The sequence below is a fragment of the Microcaecilia unicolor genome, chromosome 9 (genome assembly GCF_901765095.1).
Source record: "Microcaecilia unicolor chromosome 9, aMicUni1.1, whole genome shotgun sequence".
NCBI lineage: Eukaryota > Metazoa > Chordata > Amphibia > Gymnophiona > Siphonopidae > Microcaecilia > Microcaecilia unicolor.
Window position 1 is genome coordinate 114,991,043 of NC_044039.1, and position 26,489 is coordinate 115,017,531.

The 26,489-nt window shown below is 46.1% G+C and overlaps 1 protein-coding gene across 1 annotated transcript in view; it reads right to left on the bottom strand.

Moving 5' to 3' along the window:
• The window catches only part of ARHGAP5 (Rho GTPase activating protein 5), a 133,618-nt gene that overhangs the window by 16,637 nt on the left and 90,492 nt on the right, over positions 1 to 26,489 (bottom strand). Inside the window, exons 4-5 of the mRNA XM_030213780.1 lie at positions 21,121 to 21,198; positions 13,087 to 13,218 (exon numbers count right to left, since the gene is read on the bottom strand). Coding sequence (XP_030069640.1) covers positions 13,087 to 13,218; positions 21,121 to 21,198 — 210 coding nt within the window. The remainder of the gene's footprint in view (positions 1 to 13,086; positions 13,219 to 21,120; positions 21,199 to 26,489) is intronic.

Genomic DNA, 26,489 nt, shown 5'->3' on the forward strand with positions numbered 1-26,489 from the left:
ATCAGAATTAAGACCGTCAGACTCCTCATCTGAGAAATATCTGATCTCTTCCTCTGCTTCCCACGAGGCCTCACCATCGGTGTCGGACACCAGTTCATGAACCTCTGTCCGAAGCCGCGCCCGCCTCGACTCTGTAGGAATATGGCCACGGTGGGAGCGTCGAAAGGAAGACTCCCGCACCGGCGGCGATGGAGCTCCCTCCATCGATGTCGTCGGTGAGTCCGCCTGGGAGGCAGCCAATGCCGGTACTGCAAGCGGTACCAGTAAGGGAGACCTCACCACGGACGAGGGCCCAGCCGTTGCCTCAGTCGTCGGTACCGGCGGAGCAAGCACCCCCGGTACCGGAGGAGAAGGGCGCAACAGCTCTTCCAGGATCCCTGGAAGGATGGCCCTGAGGCTCTCGTTCAGATCGGCTGTCGAGAGAGGCAAGGAGTCCGGTACTGGTGACGAGCTGCGAATCTGTCCAGGACGCGGAGGCGGTACCGGGCTGTCCACGGGGGAGCGCATCGACACCTCCTGAATGGAGGGTGAGCGCTCCTCCCGATGTCGACGCTTGGGTGCTGGTGGCACCGGCGACCCAGAGCTCTCGGTACCACATCTGGAAAGTGACCGATGACGATGCTTCTTTGCCTTCACACGAAGCACGTCACCGGTACCTCCCCGTACCGAAGAGGAGGACGTCGAATCCGAACGTCTCCTGTGCACCGGGTCCGAATGAGGTCGATCCCGGGGGGCCTGTACCGCAGGAGCCCTCGAGGCAGGCGGAGACCTACTCGAGGGCTCACCGCCACCAGCAGGGGAATGGACAGCTCTCACCTGCACTCCGGAAGACGAAGCACCCTCCGACGACATTGATACCACCGTTGACCTCGGTATTGTACACACTGGATCACCGGCAGAAGAGCTGGGTACCGCAGACATCGACTCACCGGACGATGACCTCGGTACCGAAGACGTTGAAGCACCGGACGAGGCCCTGAACAACAGATTCCACTGGGCCAATCTCGCCGCCTGAGTCCGCTTCTTTAAAAGAAGGCAGAGAGTACAGGCCTGGGGGTGATGCCCGGCCCCCAGACACTGAAGGCACGAAATGTGCCTGTCAGTGAGGGAGATAGTCCGGCTGGAGATAGTCCGGCTGCACTGGGTGCACTTTTTGAAGCCGCTGGCAGGCTTCGAGGACATGGGTGAAAAAATCACGCCGGCGAAGTCAAAATTCGCGATGATGGCTAATGGCACCAAAAAATTTAGAAAAAACCTGTATGGGCGGCGGAAAAGGCCGCGCCCAACAATGAAAGGAAACTTACGGGAAAAAAACTCAACGTAAGGGAAGGTTTTTTTTGTTTAAAACTAAGAGACACACGAAAGAAAAAGAGGAAATCGGACACTTCCGAATGGAAAAACATGGCGAAAAGACGCGAGGGGTCTCCTTGGGGCACAGACCGACTGAAAAACAGCCGTCCTGAGCCACGGAAAAAAGAAGACTGACGAACACGAGAGCGTTCGGGCGGGAAGACTGTCGCACATGCGTATGCGAGGGCTAGCAAACGCTGTTGCTAGTGAAGATCTCCGATCGGAGGGACTGCCGTGGACGTCACCCATTCGTGAGAACAAGCAGCCTGCTTGTCCTCGGAGAATGTAAGCATACTCCATTGTCTTCTTGACCCATCACATAATAGAGGCCTTGGAAGCTGCCTTACCCTTTACTAGGGCCTTGGAAAAGAACAAAGGGGTGGATGGAGAGACAAAATTAATTTGTCCCCTTCAGAGAACACAGCAATGTCCCCCGACATCCAGCTTAGGCAATCTCCAAGCCAAAATGTCAGAGCTCTCTTCCACAAGGATGGTCAAACGACCTCCCAGTTCACATGAAATGGAGAAACTGAGGTTTTATTCTGAGCACTAGACCTTATACCAGTGATATAACTGGAAAAAGAGATCAGTTTTTTCTCTAACTCCATCTGTTGGTAGAAGGGGATAACACCCACTTGTTCAGAATGGTACTGCTGAAGCTAAGGAATAAGATTAAAGAGTTTAGTTTATTATGGGAATGATTAAAACATCATGGGTATTAAATAGGTGAATAAGGTGTCAAGATTTAAAAGCAGCCTCGAAGAAAAGTGGTCTTTTACATGGATCTGAATAAGCCAGGGATGGAGAATGATGGACTGACTCAGGAAGTCTATTCCAAGCATACTGAACATCATGATAACATAAGAACATGAGAGTAGCCATACTGGGTCAGACCAGTGGTCCATCTATCCCAGTATCCTGTTTTCCAAACAGTGGCCAAGCCAGGTCACAAGCACCTGGCAGAAACCCAAATTGTGGCAACACTCCATACTACAAAAATCCCAGGGCAAGCAGTTGCTTCTCATGTCTGTCTCAATAGCAGACTATGGACTTTTCCTCCAGAATTTTTCCAAACCTTTTTTAAACCCAGATACGCTAACCGTTGTTACATATCCTCCGGCAAAGAGTTCCAGAGCTTAACTATTCGTTGAGTGCAAAAATATTTCCTCCTATTTGCTTTTAAAGTATTTCCATGTAACTTCCTCGAGTGTCCCCTAGTCTTTGTACTCTTAGAATGAGTAAAAAACTGATTTACTTCTACATCACTCAGGATTTTGTAGACTTATATGCTATAAATCCTGATGGACTGCATACTTGTTACTACTAATCAATTCTATAGCACTACTAGACATACACCGTGCTTGTACACATTATACACAGGTACTTTCTCTGTCCCTAGAGGACTTACAATCTAAGTTTTTGTACCTGGGGCAACGGTGGGTTAAGTGAGTTGCCAAAGGTGACAAGGAGCTGCAATGGGAATTGAACCTGGGTTACCAGGATCGAAGCCCACTGCACTAACCATTAGGCCACTCCACCATAAAAGGAATGAAACTGACAGTGGAGGAGAAATGCACATATAAAAGAGTGACTTAACTGATGAATGGTGTGCCCCTGGAAGGACTTTTGAATAGACTAAAGGTATGGATCAGATAAGTCATTAAGATCTGGAGCTTACTGGCTGTGTGCTAAAATGGTCACCACTAAATAAGAGCTTCCAAGTCAGGTACTTCAACTGACACTCCATTCCATTAATTTTTATATAGTGTTACCCTAGAAAACTGCCTATTGTGGTTTATATATTACAATAAAGTAAAATATTATAACTTCAAAAGAAAAACAAAAATAACTTGTACAAAACATAAAACAGATATAAAGCCCCATAACACATAGTGAAAAAAGGTGAAAGAATATAATACAGAAACTGTTAAAACAATTACCCACAATCCCACCAACCAAACAGAGGATCTTACCATCATCCTCCCATATTTTGGCCAACATAATTCCAGTAGCTCAAAAGGCGTTTTCAGCAACTGGCTTAGAAATATAATGACGTTCATCTGGCAGCAATGGCCAAAGTGGAAAATCTGTCAAAAGTGCTGAAAGTGTCATACATTATATGTGTCCCTCTATGATGGCTACTAGATGAGTGTATATGCATGTGGTGAGAGGCTGGATGAATATACTTGTACTTTTTAAAAAATGGTAAGCATTTACTGTACCATATAAAACTGATGACCTGCAGTGTCAGCAGACAGCATGGCTCCCTAGAAAACCTTCTTGCCCAAGAGCCCCAGATCTTTACCAGGAAGAACAGTGGAAGACTCATTTAATTTCTCTGCATGGCTGCTTCAGCCACAGAGGTGAGAGCTGGACTTTGTTGAAAACCAGGTGCCGATTACACCTTCTATTTCACGGCCACTTTCTTGGAAACTAAGCAAAGTTTACCACATATGAATTTGTTAGTCTTGCAGTAATCTATTATTACAGTGGCAGTGGCCTTTGGAGCCTCCATGAACTTTAAAAGACCACAAACATCCACCATGATTCTGCGTCTTGCTTTAGCAAGAAGGGTATCTAAATTATCATGTGTTGAACAAATTTAAATGTAACTTGCCTTGAGCTGCAAGTGAAAAAAACACGAGACAAATCCAAATAAATATCCTCATAAGACGACTTTTTTCAGGAATGGTCATAGCACTGAAACAGCTGTGATTGTGGTGGTGTAATGAAGGCAGTGTCTTCAATTGTGCACCTTATTAAGCAATACAACACAAAATTGAACAAAAGGCTGCACTATTTATAACACAATAACTCCCCTCCCTCCGAATTTCAAGTTTATTCTTATTTCAGATTAAAATGAACATGAAAAAATTAAATACGGGAAGGTGAAAAGTAGTCATACCTGTTATTTCCTTTCCTTGAATCCTGCCACATTAGTCTAGAGAAGCGGGTTGTCTCCCCTACCAGCAGAGACAGAACAGTTCTATTCACGCTTCAGCGCTGGTATATTAATATATTAGGTGGTGCAGCTGAAGTCAATAACCAACATTGTTCTGTCAAAATTAAGACCTACATTAACCATAACTATCCCAACTGTATTCAACGAACAGAGAACACCCAACAAATATTCTTTTCTTTTTCCTCTTATTTTCTTTTTTCCATAGCAGATACCACCCCCCTCCCGGCCACCACAGTTGCCAGAGAAGGTGATAGCCTTACCACCAAGGAGACCCGTCAAAGGCCTCCGCCCACTCTTCCAGCTCCATAGCTAATTCCCTGGGCAGATCAACTGTAGGGACTATTACCTGCAACACCTGGCTCTGAAATATATACCTGATGGCATGCTAAACAAATGGCTTATGTTATACCTTGGCCTCCCAAAGCAAGTCCTGAATTGGTCTGGCAGGATTCAAGGAAAGGAAATTAACAATATGACTACATTTCACCTTCCTACTCATCCTGCTAGACCAGTCCAGACATGTGAGTGAACATCCAAGATAAAATTAGTTCTTACCTGATAATTTTCTTTCCATTAGTCCCATCAGATCAATCCAGAGGCTTGTGGGTTATGTCCCGCAACCAGCAGGTGGAGATAGAGAGAACTCCGAGGTTTGCTATAAGTGGTCATGTGCAGCCAGTTTAACCTCAGTATGAACGATACCAAAGCAGTAACTAGGAATCCATCACTGACAAATACCACACTCTTCTGCCTCTCCGAGTGCAGCATACCATGGCAGGGGCCCGAAGACCCATGCCCTTGAAGGAGACCCCTCCAAAGATGCTGACCTGAAGAAGAGTTTTTTTTTTTTTGTTTTGTTTTTTTTAATTAAAATCCCACAGACTAAACTTAGGAACCTGAATAGAACCAAGAAGAAACAAAACCGAAAGAACTACAGAATACAGGAAAACCAATCCCAGGGCAGGGCCTCTTGATTGATCTGATGAGACTAATGGAAAGAAAATTATCAGGAAAGAACAAATTTTACCTTCCATTGAGTCCCCAGATCAATCCAGAGACTTGTGGGATGTACCAAAGCAGTCCTCAAGTAGGGCAGGACTGATCTCCCCCAGAGGCTAAAACAGACGCTTCGAAGGCCACATCCCGACGCGTTGTGACATCTAGCCAGTAATGCTTGGTAAACGTATGCACGGACGCCCAAGTAACTGCTCTGAAAAATATCTTCTAATGGCACCAGATGATACTCCGCAAAGGAACTAGCTTGGTGTCTTGTAGATTGCGCCTGCACCTATAGAAGAAGCGTCTTCCCCATGGACAGGAAAGCCGATACAATCGCCTCCCGAAGCCAACGGGCAACCGTGGCCTTGGAGGCCATTTCACCTTTCTTGCGACCTGCAAATAGCACAGGAGGATGCTGCATTGCTTGCAGAAGCAGGTTCAGGCTCCATTCAGGCAATATCGGAGTCCACAATGGTCTAATATGGCTGACGGTACGGAGAAACGAACCACATCTGGATGAGAAGCCAGTGAGGGACCGCACAGGCGGCCTCGAAAACATGCCAAGGCTGCCACTTGCAGAGAGCTCAAGGAAAGCGTCTTGAGGCCCTCTTGCAAAAAGGCTAAGATAGACGTGAGCGGAGCAGACTCCGCCGAAATGCCTGACAACAAACACCAAGAAACAAAGGTTTGCCAGACTAGTGGATAGGCCGAAGTGGAGTGCTTCCGCACCTGCAACATCGTAGCAATCAAGCTCTTGGGCCTTTACGTCTGAGGAGTGCCTTTTCAAGAGCCATACCGTAAGCCCAAAGGTGATGGGATTCTCCATGACTATGGGGCCCTGAACAGGTGGTCGCGGTGCTCCGACAAGGGTAGCGGATCGTCGATCAGAAAACGGATGAGATCCGCATACCAGGGCTGCGTGGGCCAATCTGGAACCACCAGAATCACCACCCCTGATGTCGTGCAATCCAGCCGACCACTCAGCTTATCATGGGCCACGGAGGAAACACAAAGAAGCGCTTCCAGCCACAGCTGAAGCAGAGCGTCCACGCCTTCAGAGCCAAACTCTCTGCCCCTGGCTGAGGAAATCCGCCTGCACATTGAAGACTCCCGTGATGTGAGCCGCCAACAAGAGTGAGAGATGTTTCTCCGCCCAAAGGCAGAGAAGGGAGGCTTCTTTCGCAAGTTGGGCACTCCTGGTGCCCCCTGATGGTTGACATAGGCTACCACTGTCGCAAAGAACCCTGACTGACTGGCCCCAAATTAGGGCCGCGTAGTGCTAAGCGGATCGCCCGTAACTCCAGGAGATTGATCGGCAATGCTGACTTCAGCGGAGACCAGATGCCCTGAGCCATCTGGTCAAGGCAGTGAGCCCCCCAGCCTGAGAGACTGGCATCTGGTGTCACCACTCGTCAATCCATTATCACAAGAGGCATACCCCTGCTGCAGATTCCTCGTCAATAGCCACCAGCGAATGGCAAAACGTGCACATGCCGTCCAAGGAATCCGAATCGCATACTCCTCAGACAGGGGTGACCAACGGCTGAGTAGGGACCACTGCAACGGACGCATATGACCCCTGGCCCACGGAACCACATCCAAATTCGCGGCCATTGACCCCAGCACCTGCACGTTGTCCCAGGCCCTTGGAGCCAGATCCTGCAGCAGGGAGGAAAGCTGACTCTGTAACCTCAGCCAGCGCACCTCCAGGAGGAATTCTCTGCCCTCTCAGGTGTCAAACAGAGCCCCCAGGTAATCCAGGGCCTGTGACGGAGTGAGATGGCACTTTTGTAGGTTGACCACCCAACCTAGAGAACACAGCAGACGAAGGACTGTGTCCGTAGCTCGGATACACTCCTCCTGGGACGGAGCGCCGTCGAGGCAGTCGTCCAGATACGGGTGCACCTGAACACCCCGAGCCCACAAAAAGGCTACGACCACCACCATAACCTTTGAGAAGCTGCGAGGTGCTGGGCCAGAGCAAAAGGCATGGACCGGAACTGGTAATGCTGACCCAGCACCACAAAGCGAAGGAAGTGCTGATGAGACGGCCAATTGGGAATATGCAAATAGGTTTCTTTGAGGTCGAGAGCAGTTAATAATTCCCCTGGCTGTACCGCTGCCAAGACGGAACGTAGAGTTTCCATCCGGAAATGCCGCACTCATAGAGTCCTGTTGACAGCCTTGAAATCAAGAACAGCATCCTTTTTTGGGAACTATAAAGTAAATGGAATAGCGACCCTGACTGACTTCGGCAGAAGGTACGGGACCGACTGCCCCCAAGCGCAGCAGCTCGGCGTCTCCTGAACCACCGCCTGCTTTACAGCGGCCTTGCAGGGAGACTCCAGGAAACCATCTGCCAACGGATGGGTGAACGAGCTTGTAGCCCTCCTGAATAATGTCGAAGACCCATTCATCTGAAGTAACCCTGGCCCACCTCTCCCAAAAAAGAGACAGCCGTCCCCCTATTAACGAAAGGGAATGGGCCAGGGCCCCATCACTGAGCTCCTGTTTCCCTGCTGACCTCGGGGAGCTGAGGTGACGGAACGACGGTCAGCCCGAAAGGACTGCTGCTTCTGCTGGAAACAGGGCTTCTGAAAGGCACCCAACCGACCTGGTCTATAGCGCCTGGCCTCCCGGAAACGGGGGCAAACCAACTTCAAGGTTGCCTTACTCTTGTCCTCTGGCAGACGCTGTCCATTAGAATCTCTGAGCTCTTTCACGATCTGAGCGAGATCCTCGCCAAAGAGGAGCTTACCCCGAAAGGGTTACCGGGTCAAGCGAGACCTTAGGAGACATCCGCTGCCCAATGTCGCAACCAAATCCATCGATGGGCTGTAACTGCCAAGGAAAATTCCCTTGGCTGAAGCCCTAAGAATATCATACAGCACATCTGCGAGATACGCCAGGCCTGACTCCAAAGCCGGCAGGCATTCAATGAGGTTGTCTACCGAGGATGCCTTCTGAACCCAGGAAAGGCAAGTCCGCGCAGCATAAGATCCGCAGACCGAAGCCTGTAGGTCCAAAGTGGCTACCTCAAAGGCCGCCTTCAGACGACGTTTCCAGTCCTGAAGGTCTCAAAGAGCTGTGCCCCCCTCCACTGGCAACGTAGTCTTTTTTTTGTGACCGCCGTAATCAGAGAATCCACTGTCGGCAAATGAAGGGAATCCAAATCGTCCTGGCGCAGGGGGCAAAGCTTTGCCATGGCCCACACTACTCTAAGCTTGGCCTCCGGCATATCCCACTGTGCTGTAATGAGGACCTTCATGGAGGGCGTTCTGGTGCACGACATAATGGAGGGTGTAGCCCCTGCGGGAGGTGCCGACTCTGGAGGGGAACTATTAAAAATCTCCAACGCTCGAATAATTAGCAAAGGGAGCTAATCTTTACAGAAAAGCCGTGCCGCAGTAGGGTCATCCTCATCTCCCGTCGGAAGCTCCCCCTCCTCCAGCACCTTCGAAGGAGTGTGGAGGGAGTCCCCTGACAAATGGAACTCAGCAGAATCAGACGGCCCAGACAAATCCTCTTCAGCCCCTGGGAGCTCTAAACGCGGCATCTTAGGGAGACTCTGAGGCAAATTAGGCAGGGGGCCATGGTGGCCAGAGAACATGGCATCTGCTGATGGTTCTCCTGCTGCTTTTAACAAAAATGCTTTGTGCATAAGCAGCACAAACTCTGGAGAGAAGGGAACAGCCCCCGACTCGGCAAATGCTGAGTAGGTGCCAGAAACTCCTACCTCTGCCATGCCCGAAGTAAGGGCGAGCTGCGGTCCCGCTGCCGTGGTACTGAGCGGCTGAGAACAGGAGAAAAAACTGGTGCCAGCTGAGGCGAGCGCTGCGGCCGGTAGCGGCTCTCCCGCCAGAGGCATCTTGGCCAACTCCGAAGCTTCCCCTGCCGACGCCCGATCCGGTGGCTCCACACGCTGCTTGCTTGGGGGCTCTAAAACCGCACATACCTCACAAGAACTGGATGCATGCTCGTCAGGCGCCGCACCAAGAGCAGCGCTTTGCCAACTCCGACGGCACTGACATAATTGCTCCCTTTAAGGCAATGGCTGCCAAGCCTTCCACAAGCTGCTAGCTCGGTCCCAAGCCCAGCATACCTCCGAGTAGTCTGAGGGATGGGACCTGTACTACAGCTCAAACGCGCTGACCTTTTTTTTTTTCTTTTTTTACTTTAAGAGAGGCAGGAGAGAAAGAGAAACCAGCAGACCCAAACCATGTGTCTCCACAACTGGGAACCGAGGAGGCTGGTGGGGGAAGGCGAGGGACCTGGCCCCACCAGGTGTACCCCAGAAAGAGCTACACGGCACCTCAACCCCACAAAAGGCTCAACAGCACCTGAGGGAATGGGATAGGAGCCAGATCACAGCACAGCTGCACAGGACAGAGAGAATACTGAGGTTAAGCTGGCTGCACATGACCACTTATAGCAAAACTCGGAGTTCTCTCTATCTCCACCTGCTGGTTGAGGGACATAACCCACAAGTCTCTGGATTGATCTGGGGACGCAATGGAAATGATGCTTAGAAAATGAGTGAAGAGACCACCATGTCACCGCTATGCAATGTCTTCCAAAGATACCACCCTACACTTCATCCAGGAAGCTGCCTGCAATCTGGTGGAGTAGGCTGGAAATCTCACTGGTACCTACTGGCCCCTGCTGTTTATAGACTGATCCTTTTGCTTCACTGATCCATATGGAAATCAATGATGCTGTCTCTCCTCTGCACAGACCAGCAAAAAGAACCAACCGCCTGACTGATTTATTGAAGGAGTTGGTCATCTCGAGTACTGAAACATGACCCAGCAGGCATCCAAACAATGAAGATCTTTGTTCTCCTTCCCATGACAGACTTCCTGAAAATAAGCAATGAGACTTCCTGGGTCAGGTGAAATGTTGAAAACATCTTAGGTGAAAAAAAAAAAAAAAGAGGCAGCACAGGGCGGATTATTTCTCCTGCAAGACAACCAAATAACAGTCCCTAAATAAAAGAGCTTGCAGCTTTAAAGTTCACCATGCTGAACAGATAGCAACCAAAACTGTCTTCAGCAAAAGATCCTTTTAACAGATGTCTCCCTCAAGGGTTCAAACAGAGCTCAAGAAAGTGCCTGCAGGACCAGACTGAGGTGCTACAATGGAAACAACTTCTGGACATGGGGCTAAATATGGTAGGATTCACCCCCCCCCCCCCCCCCCCCCCCCCCCCCCCCCCCGAAACTGTACAACTGGGATGTGCTGTGACAGAAACCCCCCTGAACACATCACTGGTTGCAAATGATGTCTGCAGCCTGACACTGCAAGTTCAAAGTGGAGTGGAGGACTAGCCTAATGGTTAGCGAAGACAGCTGAGATCTTGGGGAAGTGGAATTAAATTCCCACTGCAGCTTTGTGACTCTAGGCAAGTCATTAAACCCTCCACTACACAAAGTACAAAAAAAGCTACCTTAGATTATGAGCCCACTAGAGACAGAGAAAATACCTGCACATAATGTGTACAGCACTGCGTATATCTAGTAGAACTATAGAAGTGATAAGGAATAGTAGAGCCAATTCTCCAGTCCTGCTTGTAGAGAGGTCAAGTTCTCAGGGATCGTTTATTAATTTTCCTATATCTTATCTATTTGCTGAGCAAGTCAGAATGATTTATATATAGAAGAGTTCTGGGGAAAGCTATCTCTTGCCTTTAGCAAAAACTAAAACAGTTGCCATATAGGCCCAAGCCATAGAATTTTTGCAGGCCTTCAATATCATGGCGATCACTGCAGCTGTGGTTAAAGGCAGAATACAAATGATGTAAATAGAATAGAATAGATTCCCCCTCCCTCAAAGTGGATTACACTACGAGTCACTTATAGCTAGAAAGGAATTATATTTACAATGCTAACTACAATATATTCATTATAACCACAAGAAAAAAAAAAACAGTACATAGCTCAATACAATGAAACAGATGAGTTTTCAAGGCTTTGTAAAACTATAAATATGAAGCAATCTGTTGAACATAGGCAGGAATACTATTCCAAATTTTATGAATATAGGCAGGAATACTATTCCAAACTTTAGCACTTTGGTACACAAAAGAGCGTTTCTTTCCTGCATAAGTGCTTCCTCACAAGGATCGTAAGTTGAAGCATCCTCATGACCAGACCCTGATACAGCAGACTCTTAGAAGAGCTCAGATGCAGAGATCTTCCACTTTAACCTCAAGAGGTTAGTGTACCATGCCTCCTGGGCCAATCAGATCAACAGTGAGAAGCGGTGCTCTATCTACTGCATAACCTGATCAGCAGCCCCAGTAGGAAGACAAGACACCTGGGGCAAGGCCATACCTGGACTACAGCATCTATGCTATTGGGAGTCCTGTTCCCTTCTCCTGCTGAAAACTCAACTGACCTTATGATTCCTAAAAGACATCACTGGATTTATGTATTGAACACCTCCCCCCCCCCCCCCCCCCATCTGACCATAATACTTCAAAAGGCCTTGTTGCTTAGCTCCTATTCTCCCAGGTCTAGGACATTCCTACTCAAGGTTCACCAGTATATTCTTACCCACTATATATGAGCCAAAGAGATTGTTTGAAGATTCTCCTCAGCCCTGCTCCGACATAGGCCATAGAGGCTACATTGTCTAAGAGAATGTGCACCACCATGCCCCAAATTCAGAGCAGGAAGGTCAATAGTGCTAGGTGAGTGTCTCTTGATTCCAAACTCTGTTACTGTGCACCTGGACTCCTCTGCCAAACAGAGAGCCTGAGCCATCTGACTTAAAACAGTGGGACTCCCAATCGACACATCTGTATGGGTTCTCACCAGGACCCAGTCTGGGGCTTCTAAGGCCATGGACTTGCTCAAATGACTGCCATCCAGCCACCACTGCACCCCAAGCCAAAGCCTAGGTGAGACAAAGCTATATCTTAAACTCCTGAGGTGGGCAACCACACGGACGGTAGCATGGTGTCAAGTGGCCTCATATGAGCCCTCACCCAGACAACCAGGTTGATTGCTGCTACTAGGAGCTCCACAATTGCAGTTACTCTCATTTAGGAACTTACGTTTTAGGAACCTAAATTTATAAGCAGCTTCAGCCAAACTTAAGATACCTACATATATGGCTGAAAATTCACCTACATGTAGGAACCTACAGTCCTCCTTCCAGCTCTTCTGCTGTCTCCCAGACCTTAACTGATCCAAATATGCTGCTGCCTTCAGCCCCCTAACATGCAAACATTTTGAAGCAGCCTTCCAAACCCTGCTCATTAGCCATGAAAATCTACTCACTTTCGAAACAAAAGAGAAAATTTTCACAAAAAGTCCAGCTTTTAAGAGAATAGGAGTCCTTCAGAAATTCATCTAGCATTTGTAATGGATGAAAACAAACAAACAAACAAACAAACAAACAGTACACAGCTCTATATCACATGAGAAGAGAAAAAAAACTTGGTTTCTTTTGTTTGGCATGAATGTCCAGTCATATGACCCACTTGTGAGACATAATTAATCTACTTGTCTTCATAAAAGAATGGTGGGGAAAGTAGAGAGAAAGAAAACAGCAACCCAAATGAAGAAAGGACTGTCTCAAACTTGAGGATCTAGTTATAGCAAGAATAGTGTGCATGAAGCCAAGCAAACAAAATAACATATCACTAAAAAAAATGCTGCAGCTTTTCTACAACAAAAGTTTATGTCCTCAAATAAATTAATTGAACTCCCCCTCCTCCATGCATATACACTAACAAACCAGTTAAACTAACGAAGACAGAATTTACTTACTTGCTGCTTCTAGTAACATTGGCTGCAGAAGGTAAGGAATTAAAGGTTCAGGAAGATCTGCAAAGAAAGCTTTAAGTGCTCCTGCCACAGCGTTTACTGTTACTTCCATAGACGTTAAGTTGAGATGGTTATCTGTAAGAAAAAAATGTGAAGTTTATCAGATGCTGGAGTTAACATTCGCAGTTACAATAGCAACACAGATTTTACAAGAGGAAACGGTACTTTTAAGGTCAGCACACAGCATTTGATTGCCCCAGATAGTTTCAGTTTTGGGGTACTGTCTCCAGATGTTCATTTCTGTCACTGAATACACAGAACTAACCTAACTCCTTAACAAGGGTATGTTAGATATGGTTAAGTTACACATATATCTGGAATTCTAATATGAATCAGTTTTTCTTCAGACCATCAGAGAAAGTAGCCCATCATTTTCTACTGTATTTAATAGAAGTAAACTATGAAGAAGGGGTATATGTTCTCCTGTGAAATTAATGAAGGGGAATTACTTTTTGTATTTAATCAGATAAGTTCATGACTTTGAAGTTTTGAAAGTTCGTTATAATAGTGTTCCATAAGAAAAATATTTGAGAAAAAACTAGACCGATGATTGCCTATTAAATTCAGCAGAAAATGATGGACTGCTAGCTCAAATGGTCTGAAGAAAAACTGATAAGCTCCTGGGATAGATATATAGATGTTTATGGTTATGTGCCCTATCCTGGTAGAAGTGAATAATGCAGATTTGATGCCTATAGTTGGAATTCAATTAATAATACCATTTTATTACTTTTCACAATACAATTTCAATTGAGGAGGGTGCATATGTGTGGAGGTTGCTTTGTATGTGTCTGTGCATGTGTATTTTTAAGTTGGTTAGGTGTGCATATGCTTTCTGTGTATCTGTGTTCAGGAGAGAAGACGAAAAGGGAAAAGAAGTTTGAAAGGTGCAATTCCTTAATCAGTGAATCAGTGTAAAAATGCTGCAGCTGTTGGAACTACTACTCCCACAGAAATGTACTGTGGCAACACAGTGCTTATTATGCTCCTTATATTTGATGTATATTGCCTTTTCTTTGTAATGTTGATTTAAGCTTCTAATAAAAAGACCTCTAAGAATTTTTTTTTAAATGTAGTGTGGCATTTTTGGAGGGGGTTCATTTTTCTTCAGCCTCCCACTAGATGCAGAATCTTCACTTCCACAGCACAGAAATTTTCAGGTTACCTCTTCCCTTCCTGTGACTAGAACTGCCTTCCAGTCTTCATCCTCCACTGCCTTCCCACTGGTTGAATCCTATCTACTCTCTCTGCTGCTAGTTATAATCAAAGTAGACAGGGCAGGCTCACTCACTACAGAGGTTGTACCAAAGACTTAATCTGGTCCTTGCCAAAGCAACAGATAACTTGGCAACACACATAGCCATCAGCCAGTCAGACGACTTTTAACTGTCTTCATGTCACCTGATAATTGGCATGCACACTTCCATTGTACATGCTCAGGGCAGATTTTCAACCAGCCAGAACATTTAGATTTTAAACAATCACTATCCCCATCATTCTTCTGCCTTATCCTCCAAAACTGCCTTCACACCCAAGATATATCCCCTGCAGCTAACACATCACCTCTAAGCTGCCTCCACCCTAAAAATACTTCCTGCGAAGTGCGAACTACATTGCAAAATAAAATTTAAAAAACCTATCCCCAACTGCTCTACCATTCTGTAAACTGCTCCATCCCCTCCAAAATAATCTAATCTGTATTACACCACATCCAAAATCTACCTACCTGCAACTGACACAACACCCCAAACTTCCCCAATTGCAAAACTACATCTGCTAGTTCCCCGCCAACCCACACTGTCCCAACTGCATAGGTACACCTGCTAATTCCCCACCAACCCACAAACTGCCCCACTGCCAAAGCTTATCCCACACAACTGCCCCTACATGGTCCACCCTGCCCCCACCCTCAAACTCACCACCCCACAAGTGTCCTCCCTGCGAAGTGAAATATGAAATATGAAACTGTGATTCCTGTGGTAATTTTAAGAATAGAATAACCACAAAAGAAAAGAAATAAAGGGGTAGTGACTCCCTGTGTGTACTGGGTATGTGTTGTATCTGTGGGGGAGACAGATGGAGCAGGGAGGACACTTGTGGGGTGGTGAGTTTGAGGGTGGGGGCAGGGTGGACCATGTAGGGGCAGTTGTGTGGGATAAGCTTTGGCAGTGGGGCAGTTTGTGGGTTGGTGGGGAATTAGCAGGTGTACCTATGCAGTTGGGACAGTGTGGGTTGGCGGGGAACTAGCAGATGTAGTTTTGCAATTGGGGAAGTTTGGGGTGTTGTGTCAGTTGCAGGTAGGTAGATTTTGGATGTGGTGTAATACAGATTAGATTATTTTGGAGGGGATGGAGCAGTTTACAGAATGGTAGAGCAGTTGGGGATAGGTTTTTTAAATTTTATTTTGCAATGTAGTTCGCACTTCGCAGGAAGTATTTTTAGGGTGGAGGCAGCTTAGAGGTGATGTGTTAGCTGCAGGGGATATATCTTGGGTGTGAAGGCAGTTTTGGAGGATAAGGCAGAAGAATGATGGGGATAGTGATTGTTTAAAATCTAAATGTTCTGGCTGGTTGAAAATCTGCCCTGAGCATGTACAATGGAAGTGTGCATGCCAATTATCAGGTGACATGAAGACAGTTAAAAGTCGTCTGACTGGCTGATGGCTCAAGCAGTAGGTTCAAAAAGGAACTTTAACTGAGACGGTTGGTGTGGAAAGAGTTGGTGAGTGAAATTCTGATTGCCTTTTTTTTTGGTAAAAGAAAAACAGGAGTGTGTGGGTGCTGAGAAATACCAATTCATGAATAAAACATCCACCCTGGAAAGAAAGGGCAAGTTATTTGTGAAAATATTTTTTCAAGAACATTTTGTTGTAGTGAACTTGCCAAAAGTTTAAAATGAGAGTGATGAATAAAACTGAATTGAAGACTTATCAGTAAGGGATAAATATATAATTCTCACACACTAAAATCTTATGATTTAGCTGTTTTCTTCTGGTTTTATGTCTGTTCTGACTGATGTTGAACTCTGTGAAGTTGTGGGCTATGGGAAGAGGAGGCGAGATGCTGGAGAGGAGGGAGAGGGAGGAAGCAACGTAGGACTCAGCCTTCATTTACACATGGGTCACAGCATTTTTGACCATTTTTAGTCCTAAAACTACTTTCGACTTATTCAAGTATATAGGATAAATAAATATGCATTGCGACACTGGATCAAAGGTACAGTGGCCAATGCAAGTTACAAATACCTGATAATATCTCAAAAGAATCCCAAAGGAGTAAAACAGATTTTATGTTGCTTATCCCAAGAATAAGTAGAAGATTTTCCCAAATCCACCTTAATAATGGTTTATGGACTTTTCTTTTAGAAATTGTCCAAACTTTTTTTAAACCCTGCAATGCTAACCATTTTTACTACAAGCTCTGGCAATGAATTCCAGAGCTTAATTGCACATTAAGTAAAGAAATATTTGCTCTACTTTGTTTTAAATGTTCTACTTAGTAGCTTCATTGCGTGCCTCTTAGTCCTTAAACTTTTGGAAAAAGTAAACAAGTGATTCATGCCGAACTGTTCCACTCCACTCAGGATTTTATCAATTTCTATCATATCTCCCTTCAGTCATCTCTTCTTCAAGCTGAACAGTCCTAGTCTCTTTAGTCTTTCCTTATAGGGGTGACATTCCGTACCCACATTTGGTTTACTGATATGCAGTGACCAGAACTGCACACAATATTCAAGGTGGGGGTTGCACTACAGAGCGATATAAAGGCATTATTATATTCTCCATTCTTTCCCTAATAATTTCTAATGTTCTATCTGCTTTCTTAGTTGCTGCTATACACCGACCAGATGTTTTCAACGTATCAACAATACTAGATATTTCTCCTGGGCAGTGATTCCTAATTTGGAACCTTGCATCATGTAGCTAGTGTGGGCTTTTCTTCCCTACATGCCTCACGTTGCATTTGTTCATGTTAAATGCCATCTGCCATTTGGATGCCACGAGGGAGGGAGCGACACTGGATCTGGTGCTCACAAATGGGGATAGTGTGTCAAATATCCGAGTGGGTGCCCACCTGGGCAGCAGTGACCATCAAATGGTTTGGTTTGATATAACAGCTAAAGTGGAGAGCGGCCACTCAAAACTCAAAGTCCTGGATTTCAAGCGTGCTGACTTTAGTAAAATGGGGGAATACCTGAGGAAGGAGATGATGGGCTGGGAGGAAGTACGAGAAGTGGAAGGACAGTGGTCCAGGCTGAAAGAAGCTATAAATAGGACCACAAACCTTTATGTAAGGAAAGTAAATAAAAGCAAGAGAAAGAGGAAACCGATATGGTTCTCCAAGCAAGTGGTTGAGAAAATAAAGGCTAAAGAGTTGGCGTTACAGAAATATAGAAAAACTCAAGAAAAGGAACACATGGAGGAATATCGGATGAAAATGAAAGAAGCCAAGAGAGAGATACGACTGGCAAAAGCGTAAGCGGAAGAACAAATGGCTAGAAAAGTAAGGAGGGGTGACAAAAATTTCTTCAGGTATATTAGTGAAAGGTGAATGACTAAAAAGGGAATTGTGAGACTAAAAGATACAGCGAACCGCTATGTGGAAAATGAAGAAGAAAAAGCAAATTTGCTAAATAGATACTTTTGTTCTGTTTTCACAGAGGAAAATCCTGGAGAAGGACCGCAATGGACTGGAAATAGTCCAATTGAGAATGAAGTGGATAGAGCACCGTTCACGGAAGAAAGTGTGTATCAACAACTTGAAAAGCTAAAGGTGGACAAAGCCATGGGACCGGACGGGATCCACCCCAGGATATTGAGGGAGCTCAGAGAGGTTTTGGCGGGTCCTCTTAAAGATTTGTTTAATTTATCCTTGCAGACGGGAAAGGTTCCGAGGGATTGGAGAACAGCACAGGTGGTCCCTCTTCACAAAAGTGGTGATAGGGAAGAAGCTGGAAACTACAGGCCGGTAAGCCTCACTTCAGTTATTGGAAAAGTAATGGAAGCGATGCTGAAGGAAAGGATAGTGAACTTCCTGGAAGCCAATAAGTTGCAAGATCCGAGACAACATGGTTTTACGAAAGGGAAATCGTGTCAAACGAATCTCATTGAGTTCTTTGATTGGGTGACAGAAGAATTCAATCAGGGACGAGCTATGGACATAATCTACTTAGATTTCAGCAAAGCTTTTGACACGGTTCCCCACAGGAGGCTCTTAAATAAACTGGAGGGGCTGAAGATAGGACCTGAAGTGGTGAACTGGGTTAGGAACTGGTTGACGGCCAGAGGGTGGTGGTGAATGGAATTCGCTCGGAAGAGGGAAAGGTGAGTAGTGGAGTGCCTCAGGGATCGGTGCTGGGGCCGATTCTGTTCAATATATTTGTGAGTGACATTGCCGAAGGGTTAGAAGGTAAAGTTTGCCTATTTGCGGATGATACTAAGATCTGTAACAGAGTGGACACCCGGGAGGGAGTGGAAAACATGAAAAAGGATCTGAGGAAGCTAGAAGAATGGTCTAAGGTTTGGCAATTAAAATTCAATGCGAAGAAATGCAAAGTGATGCACTTAGGGAATAGAAATCCACGGGAGACGTATGTGTTAGGCGGGGAGAGTCTGATAGGTACGGGCAGAGAGAGGGATCTTGGGGTGATAGTATCTGAGGATTTGAAGGCGACGAAACAGTGTGACAAGGCGGTGGCCGTAGCTAGAAGGTTGTTAGGCTGTATAGAGAGAGGTGTGACCAGCAGAAGAAAGGGGGTGTTGATGCTCCTGTATAAGTCATTGGTGAGGCCCCACCTGGAGTATTGTGTTCAGTTTTGGAGGCCGTATCTTGTTAAGGATGTAAAAAGAATTGAAGCGGTGCAAAGAAAAGCTACGAGAATGGTATGGGATTTGCGTTACAAGACGTATGAGGAGAGACTTGCCGAACTAAACATGTATACTCTGGAGGAAAGGAGAAACGGGTGGTATGATACAGACGTTCAAATATTTGAAAGGTATTAATCCGCAAACGAACCTTTTCCGGAGATGGGAAGATGGTAGAACGAGAGGACATGAAATGAGATTGAAGGGGGGCAGACTCAAGAAAAATGTCAGGAAGTATTTTTTCACGGAGAGAGTAGTGGATGCTTGGAATGCCCTCCCGCGGGAGGTGGTGGAAATGAAAACGGTAATGGAATTCAAACATGCGTGGGATAAGCATAAAGGAATCCTGTGCCAAAGGAATGGATCCTCAGGAGCTTAGTCAAGATCGGGAGGCGGGGCTGGTGGTTGGGAGGCGGGGATAGTGCTGGGCAGACTTATACGGTCTGTGCCAGAGCCAGTGGTGGGAAGCGGGACTGGTGGTTGGGAGGCAGGGATAGTGCTGGACAGACTTGTACGGTCTGTGCCAGAGCCGGTGGTTGGGAGACAGGGCTGGTGGTTGGGAGGTGAGGATAGTGCTGGGCAGACTTATACGGTCTGTGCCAGAGCCGGTGGTTGGGAGGAGGGGCTGGTGGTTGGGAGGCGGGGATAGTGCTGGGCAGACTTATACGGTCTGTGCCCTGAAGAGCACAGGTACAAATCAAAGTAGGGTATACACAAAAAGCAGCAAATATGAGTTATCTTGTTGGGCAGACTGGATGGACCGTGCAAGTCTTTTTCTGCCGTCATCTACTATGTTACTATGTATTTGGATGCCCAGACTGCCAGTTTCATAAGATCCTCCTAAAATCTCTGACAATTCTCTTGTAATTGAACTTTGAATAACTGTTGTCAGCAAATTTGATCAGCTCACTCATTATTTCGTTTTCCGGGTTGTTAATAAATATTAAAAAGCTGCAATCCCAGCACAGATCCTTTGGGAACCTCACTATTTACCATTTCCCACTGAGAATATTGACCAGTTAACCCTACTCTCTATTTTCTATCTTTTAACCAGTTCTTAATCCATAATAGGGCACTACCCTGACTATTTCATCAGGAGTTGTTCATGAAATACTTTGTCAAATGTAAATCCAGATATACAATATCAACTGACTCATCTTTATCCACATGTTTATTCATCCCTTCAAAGAAACACAGCGGACTGGTGAGGCATGATTTCCCTTGACTAAATCTATATAAATCTATATTGGCTTTGACCAATTAATCTATACTTTTGCATATGTACAGTAATTTTCTTCTTTACAATATCCTCTACTATTTTGCCCAGCATCGACATCAGGCTCTATGGATCTATAATTTCCTGGATCACCTCTGGAACCTTTTTAAAAATTAGTGTTGCATTGGCCACTCTCCAATCTTCTGGAAACACACTTGATTTTGAAGATTAAATTACCAATTACTAATAACAGATCTGCAATTTCATTTTTTAGTTCTATCAGTACTCTAGGATGTATACCATGCAATCCAGGTGATTTGCTACTCTTTAGTTTGTCAAACTTCCCTATTACATCTTCCAAGTATACCGAGTTCCTCCGACTCAACACCATTAAATACCATTTCTGGCCTCCCTGCTTTGATGAATAGTACATTTCAAAATGATTTGGTTCTACAGCTATCTCTGACAGCCTTTGCCGACAGCTTTTAGATTTAGGAGATTTATCTGGTGCTGCTTCTCCAGAGCAGACCACTGTCCCTGGGTGTGGAGTCCATCTACATAAGCTCCCCACCCTAGGCTGGATAGATAGACTTTTTTTTTTTTTTAATTACATTTGTACCCCGCGCTTTCCCACTCATGACAGGCTCAATGCGGCTTACATGGGGCAATGGAGGGTTAAGTGACTTGCCCAGAGTCACAAGGAGCTGCCTGTGCTTGAAGTGGGAATCGAACTCAGTTCCTCAGTTCCCCAGGACCAAAGTCCACCACCCTAACCACTAGGCTACGTTGTTGGGGAATTTGGATTGGGAGTTAGAACTGAAAACGACTTTTTGTAACATCAGGTCTAGTGTCATCTATTTTGCTACACATCACAGTATTGATAGGAAACCAGAATTACCTTGATCAAACTGTTTCTGAATGTTGTCTTGATCCGTTTTATTCCCACTAACACGGTAAAGCCCTTCTGTACATAAGCCTTGAAAAACAAAAATAGAACATATCCTTTAACATCAGTAAATATTTTACGTACTTGCTTACAAGGAACAACTACAAATATTTGTAAAATGACAACTTATTTTGAAAACAAGATACTTGAATAAGCTATACGATTTTTATTAAATAAAAAAGTAGTAAACTATCATAGTTTCACATAGAAATGCAGATTATACAGGGAACCAGCAGCCTTATAAGAAAATAATGGTGAAGGACAGCAACCCCTGAAGTTTCCAGGAAGGCAAAGTATTTAGGAAATTTAACAGGGTGTGCACGTTGACTGACCGGACAAGCAGCACTACCTCTTGTAAACTAGTTAAAATATATTTACACCAATAAAAAAAAAATTCCATCTTCATGGAATACTTTATAGCAAAATGTGTTTAACTATCCTTGGTTGCAGCAAGTCAAAAACTGTGAAGAAAATTTACAATACCAACAAATGGTCAAAGTTTCCAATCTTTTGTTTTTCTTCTCAATCTATGTTGTCTTCTGTTTATTTTGTCAGTTTATTCTTTAAGCCTCAATTTTATCCTGGGTTATTGTCATCATCTCGCCCCATCTTCTCCAATTCCCCAAAGTAGCCCTCCTCTACCCCTCTGTAGGAGCTCCTTTTAGTAAGCGGCAGAAAACCCAATGCGGGCTTACCGCTCTTATACAGGAAATACTGCCAGGCTACCAAAGTAGCCCGGCGGTACTTCTCACCACTAGCGCGCCGTCATTTTCAGCGCTACAAAAATATATTTATTTTTGTAGCACCGGAGTGTATACGGTGGTAACCGGGCAGTGCCATGCACAGGAGCTCTTACCGCCACCTCAATGCAAAATATAAGTGGTGATGGAACCAAGGAGGGGAGATGCTGGACCTAGTTTGTCAAGCATCCAGATAGATAGTTTCCCACCTGGGTACTAGTGATCATCACACAATATGGTTCAATATAAAAGGAAGAACCAGCCAAACCAACCACTGCTAAATAAATTTGTATTTGGTATTCACAGAAGACCACCACAGAGAAGATGGCTACCGAAAGTACATATGGATATGGAAAAAAAATGATACCACATAATTTACAGAAGGTGTATTTATCAAAAACCTGCAAAGTAAACAAAGCCACAGGTCCACATGAAATACATCTCAGAATACTAAGGGAGTTCAAGGAGATTTTGTCAGAGGTAAAAACTCAAAAAAAGGTACACTCAAGCCAAGAAAACTACGAGGGAGTCAGTTGGCTATTATATGATCAAGGGACAGTAAACAAACTAAGGGAGGAGAAGGCCATAGCTGAGAGACTAAGGGGCCTTTTTACTAAATGGCTATAGGGCTACCGCCACGTTGGCACACAGCAAATCGGACCTACTGCGGTAGCACAGCAGTAGTCCCAGCCTCTGCCACTCGCTAACTCTGGCACTAGAAAAAGCATTCTTATTTTCTAGCGCTGGGGGCTTACCCAGCAATAATCAGGCAACCCCACACGCTGCCCGGTTACTGCAGGGTGAGCGCAGGAGCCCTTACTGTCTCCTAAATGGTTCACTTACCACAGGACCATTTCCCTTAAAAAAAACAAGGGTCTTTTATCTGCTACGGTAAAAGGGGACTCAGCGCGTGATTTATAAATGACCTAGAGATGGAAGTAACTAGTGAGGTAATTAAATTTGCTGATGACACAAAGTTATTCAAACTCATTAAATCGCGAGAGGATTGTGAAAAATTACAAGAGGAACTTACGAGACTGGGAGACTGGGCGTCTAAATGACAGATGACGTTTAATGTGAGCAAGTGCAAAGTGATGCATGTGGGAAAGACGAACCCGAATTATAGCTACGTCATGCAAGGTTCCACGTTAGGAGTCACAGACCAAGAAAGGAATCTAGGTGTCGTCATTGAAGATACGCTGAAACCTTCTGTTCAGTGTGCTGCTGCGGCTAAGAAAGCAAATAGAATGTTACGTTTTATTAGGAAAGGAATGGAAAACAAAAATGAGGATTTTATAATGCCTTTGTATCGCACCATGATGCGACTGCACCTTGAATATTGTGTTCAATTCTGGTCGCCGCATCTCAAAAAACATATAGTGGAATTAGAAAAGGTGCCAAGAAGGGCAACGAAAATGATAAAGGGGATAGGACGACTTCCCTATGAGGAAAGGCTAAAGTGGCTAGGGCTCTTCAGCTTGGAGAAAAGACGGCTGAGAGAAGATATGATAGAGGTCTATAAAATAATGAGTGGAGTTGAACGGGTAGATGTGAAGCGTCTGTTTACGCTTTCCAAAAATACTAGGACTAGGGGGCATACGATGAAGCTACAATGTAGTAAATTTAAAATGAATCGGAGAAAATATTTCTTCACTCAACGTGTAATTAAACTCTGGAATTTGTTGCCAGAGAATGTGGTAAAGACGGTTAGCTTAGCAGAGCTTTAAAAAGGTTTGGACAGCTTCCTAAAGGAAAAGTCCATAGACCGTTATTAAATGGACTTGGGGAAAATCCACTATTTCTGGGATAAGCAGTATAGAATGTTTTGTACTTTTTTGGGATCTTGCCAGGTATTTGTGACCTGGATTGGCCACTGTTGGAAACAGGACGCTGGGCTTGATGGACCTTTGGTCTTTCCCAGTATGGCAATACAGCGAATGCTACATACCTGGAGAAGGTATTCTCCGAGGACAGCAGGCTGATTGTTCTCACTGATGGGGTGACGTCCACGGCAGCTCCTCCAATCGGAACTTCACTAGCAAAGGCCTTTGCTAGTCCTCGTGCGCCCATGCGCGGCCGCCTTCCCGCCCGAACCGGCTCGTGTTCGTCAGTCTCATATGTAGCAAGACAAAGACAAGGGAAGACACAACTCCAAAGGGGAGGCGGGCGGGTTAGTGAGAACAATCAGCCTGCTGTCCTCGGAGAATACCTTCTACAGGTATGTAGCATTCGCTTTCTCCGAGGACAAGCAGGCTGCTTGTTCTCACTGATGGGGTATCCCTAGCCCCCAGGCTCACTCAAAACAACAAACATGGTCAATTGGGCCTCGCAACGGCGAGGACATAACTGAGATTGACCTAACAATTTTTCCAACTAACTGAGAGTGTAGCCTGGAACAGAATAAACATGGGCCTAGGGGGGTGGAGTTGGATCCTAAACCCCGAACAGATTCTGAAGCACTGACTGCCCGAACCGACTGTCGCGTCGGGTATCCTGCTGCAGGCAGTAATGAGATGTGAATGTGTGGACAGATGACCACGTCGCAGCTTTGCAAATCTCTTCAATAGTGGCTGACTTCAAGTGGGCTACCGACGCTGCCATGGCTCTAACATTATGAGCCGTGACATGACTCTCAAGAGCCAGCCCAGCCTGGGCGTAAGTGAAGGAAATGCAATCTGCTAGCCAATTGGATATGGTGCGTTTTCCCACAGCCACTCCCCTCCTGTTGGGATCAAAAGAAACAAACAATTGGGCGGACTGTCTGTTGGGCTGTCTCTGCTCCAGATAGAAGGCCAATGCTCTCTTGCAGTCCAATGTGTGCAGCTGACGTTCAGCAGGGCAGGAATGAGGACGGGGAAAGAATGTTGGCAAGACAATTGACTGGTTCAGATGGAACTCCGACACAACCTTTGGCAAGAACTTAGGGTGAGTGTTATGATGAAATTTGGTGTAAGGGGCCTGGGCTACCAGGGCCTGAAGCTCACTGACTCTACGAGCTGAAGTAACTGCCACCAAGAAAATGACCTTCCAGGTCAAGTACTTCAGATGGCAGGAATTCAGTGGCTCAAAAGGAGGTTTCATCAGCTGGGTGAGAACGACATTGAGATCCCATGACACTGTAGGAGGTTTGAAAGGGGGCTTTGACAAAAGCAAACCTCTCATGAAGCGAACAACTAAAGGCTGTCCTGAGATCGGCTTACCTTCCACATGGTAATGGTATGCACTAATTGCACTAAGGTGAACCCTTACAGAGTTGGTCTTGAGACCAGACTCAGACAAGTGCAGAAGGTATTCAAGCAGGGTCTGTGTAGGACAAGAGCGAGGATCCAGGGCCTTGCTGTCACACCAGACGGCAAACCTCCTCCATAGAAAGAAGTAACTCCTCTTAGTGGAATCTTTCCTGGAAGCAAGCAAGATGCGGGAGACACCCTCTGACAGGCCCAAAGAGGCAAAGTCTACGCTCTCAACATCCAGGCAGTGAGAGCCAGAGACCGGAGGTTGGGATACAGAAGCGCCCCTTCGTCCTGTGTGATGAGGGTCGGAAAACAATCCAATCTCCACGGTTCTTCGGAGGACAACTCCAGAAGAAGAGGGAACCAGATCTGACGCGGCCAAAAAGGAGCAATCAGAATCATGGTGCCTCGGTCTTGCTTGAGTTTCAACAAAGTCTTCCCCACCAGAGGTATGGGAGGATAAGCATACAGCAGACCCTCCCCCCAGTCCAGGAGGAAGGCATCCGATGCCAGTCTGCCGTGGGCCTGAAGCCTGGAACAGAACTGAGAGACTTTGTGGTTGGCTCGAGATGCAAAGAGATCTACCAAGGGGGTGCCCCACACCTGGAAGACCTGGCGCACTACTCGGGAATTGAGCGACCACTCGTGAGGTTGCATAATCCTGCTCAACCTGTCGGCCAGACTGTTGTTTACGCCTGCCAGATATGTGGCTTGGAGCACCATGCCGTGACGGCGAGCCCAGAGCCACATGCTGACGGCTTCCTGACACAGGGGGCGAGATCCGATGCCCCCCCTGCTTGTTGATGTAATACATGGCAACCTGGTTGTCTGTCTGAATTTGGATAATTTGGTGGGACAGCTGATCTCTGAAAGCCTTCAGAGCGTTCCAGATCGCTCGTAACTCCAGAAGATTGATCTGCAGATCGCGTTCCTGGAGGGACCAGCGTCCCTGGGTGTGAAGCCCATCAAAATGAGCTCCACACCCCAGGAGAGACGCATCCGTGGTCAGCACTTTTTGTGGCTGAGGAATTTGGAAAGGACGTCCCAGAGTCAAATTGGACCAAATCGTCCACCAATACAGGGATTTGAGAAAACTCGTGGACAGGTGGATCACGTCTTCTAGATCCCCAGCAGCCTGAAACCACTGGGAAGCTAGGGTCCATTGAGCAGATCTCATGTGAAGGCGGGCCATGGAAGTCACATGAACTGTGGAGGCCATGTGGCCCAGCAATCTCAACATCTGCCGAGCTGTGATCTGCTGGGACGCTTGCACCCCGCGAGACGAGGGACAACAAGTTGTTGGCTCTCGCCTCTGGGAGATAGGCACGAGCCGTCCGAGAATCCAGCA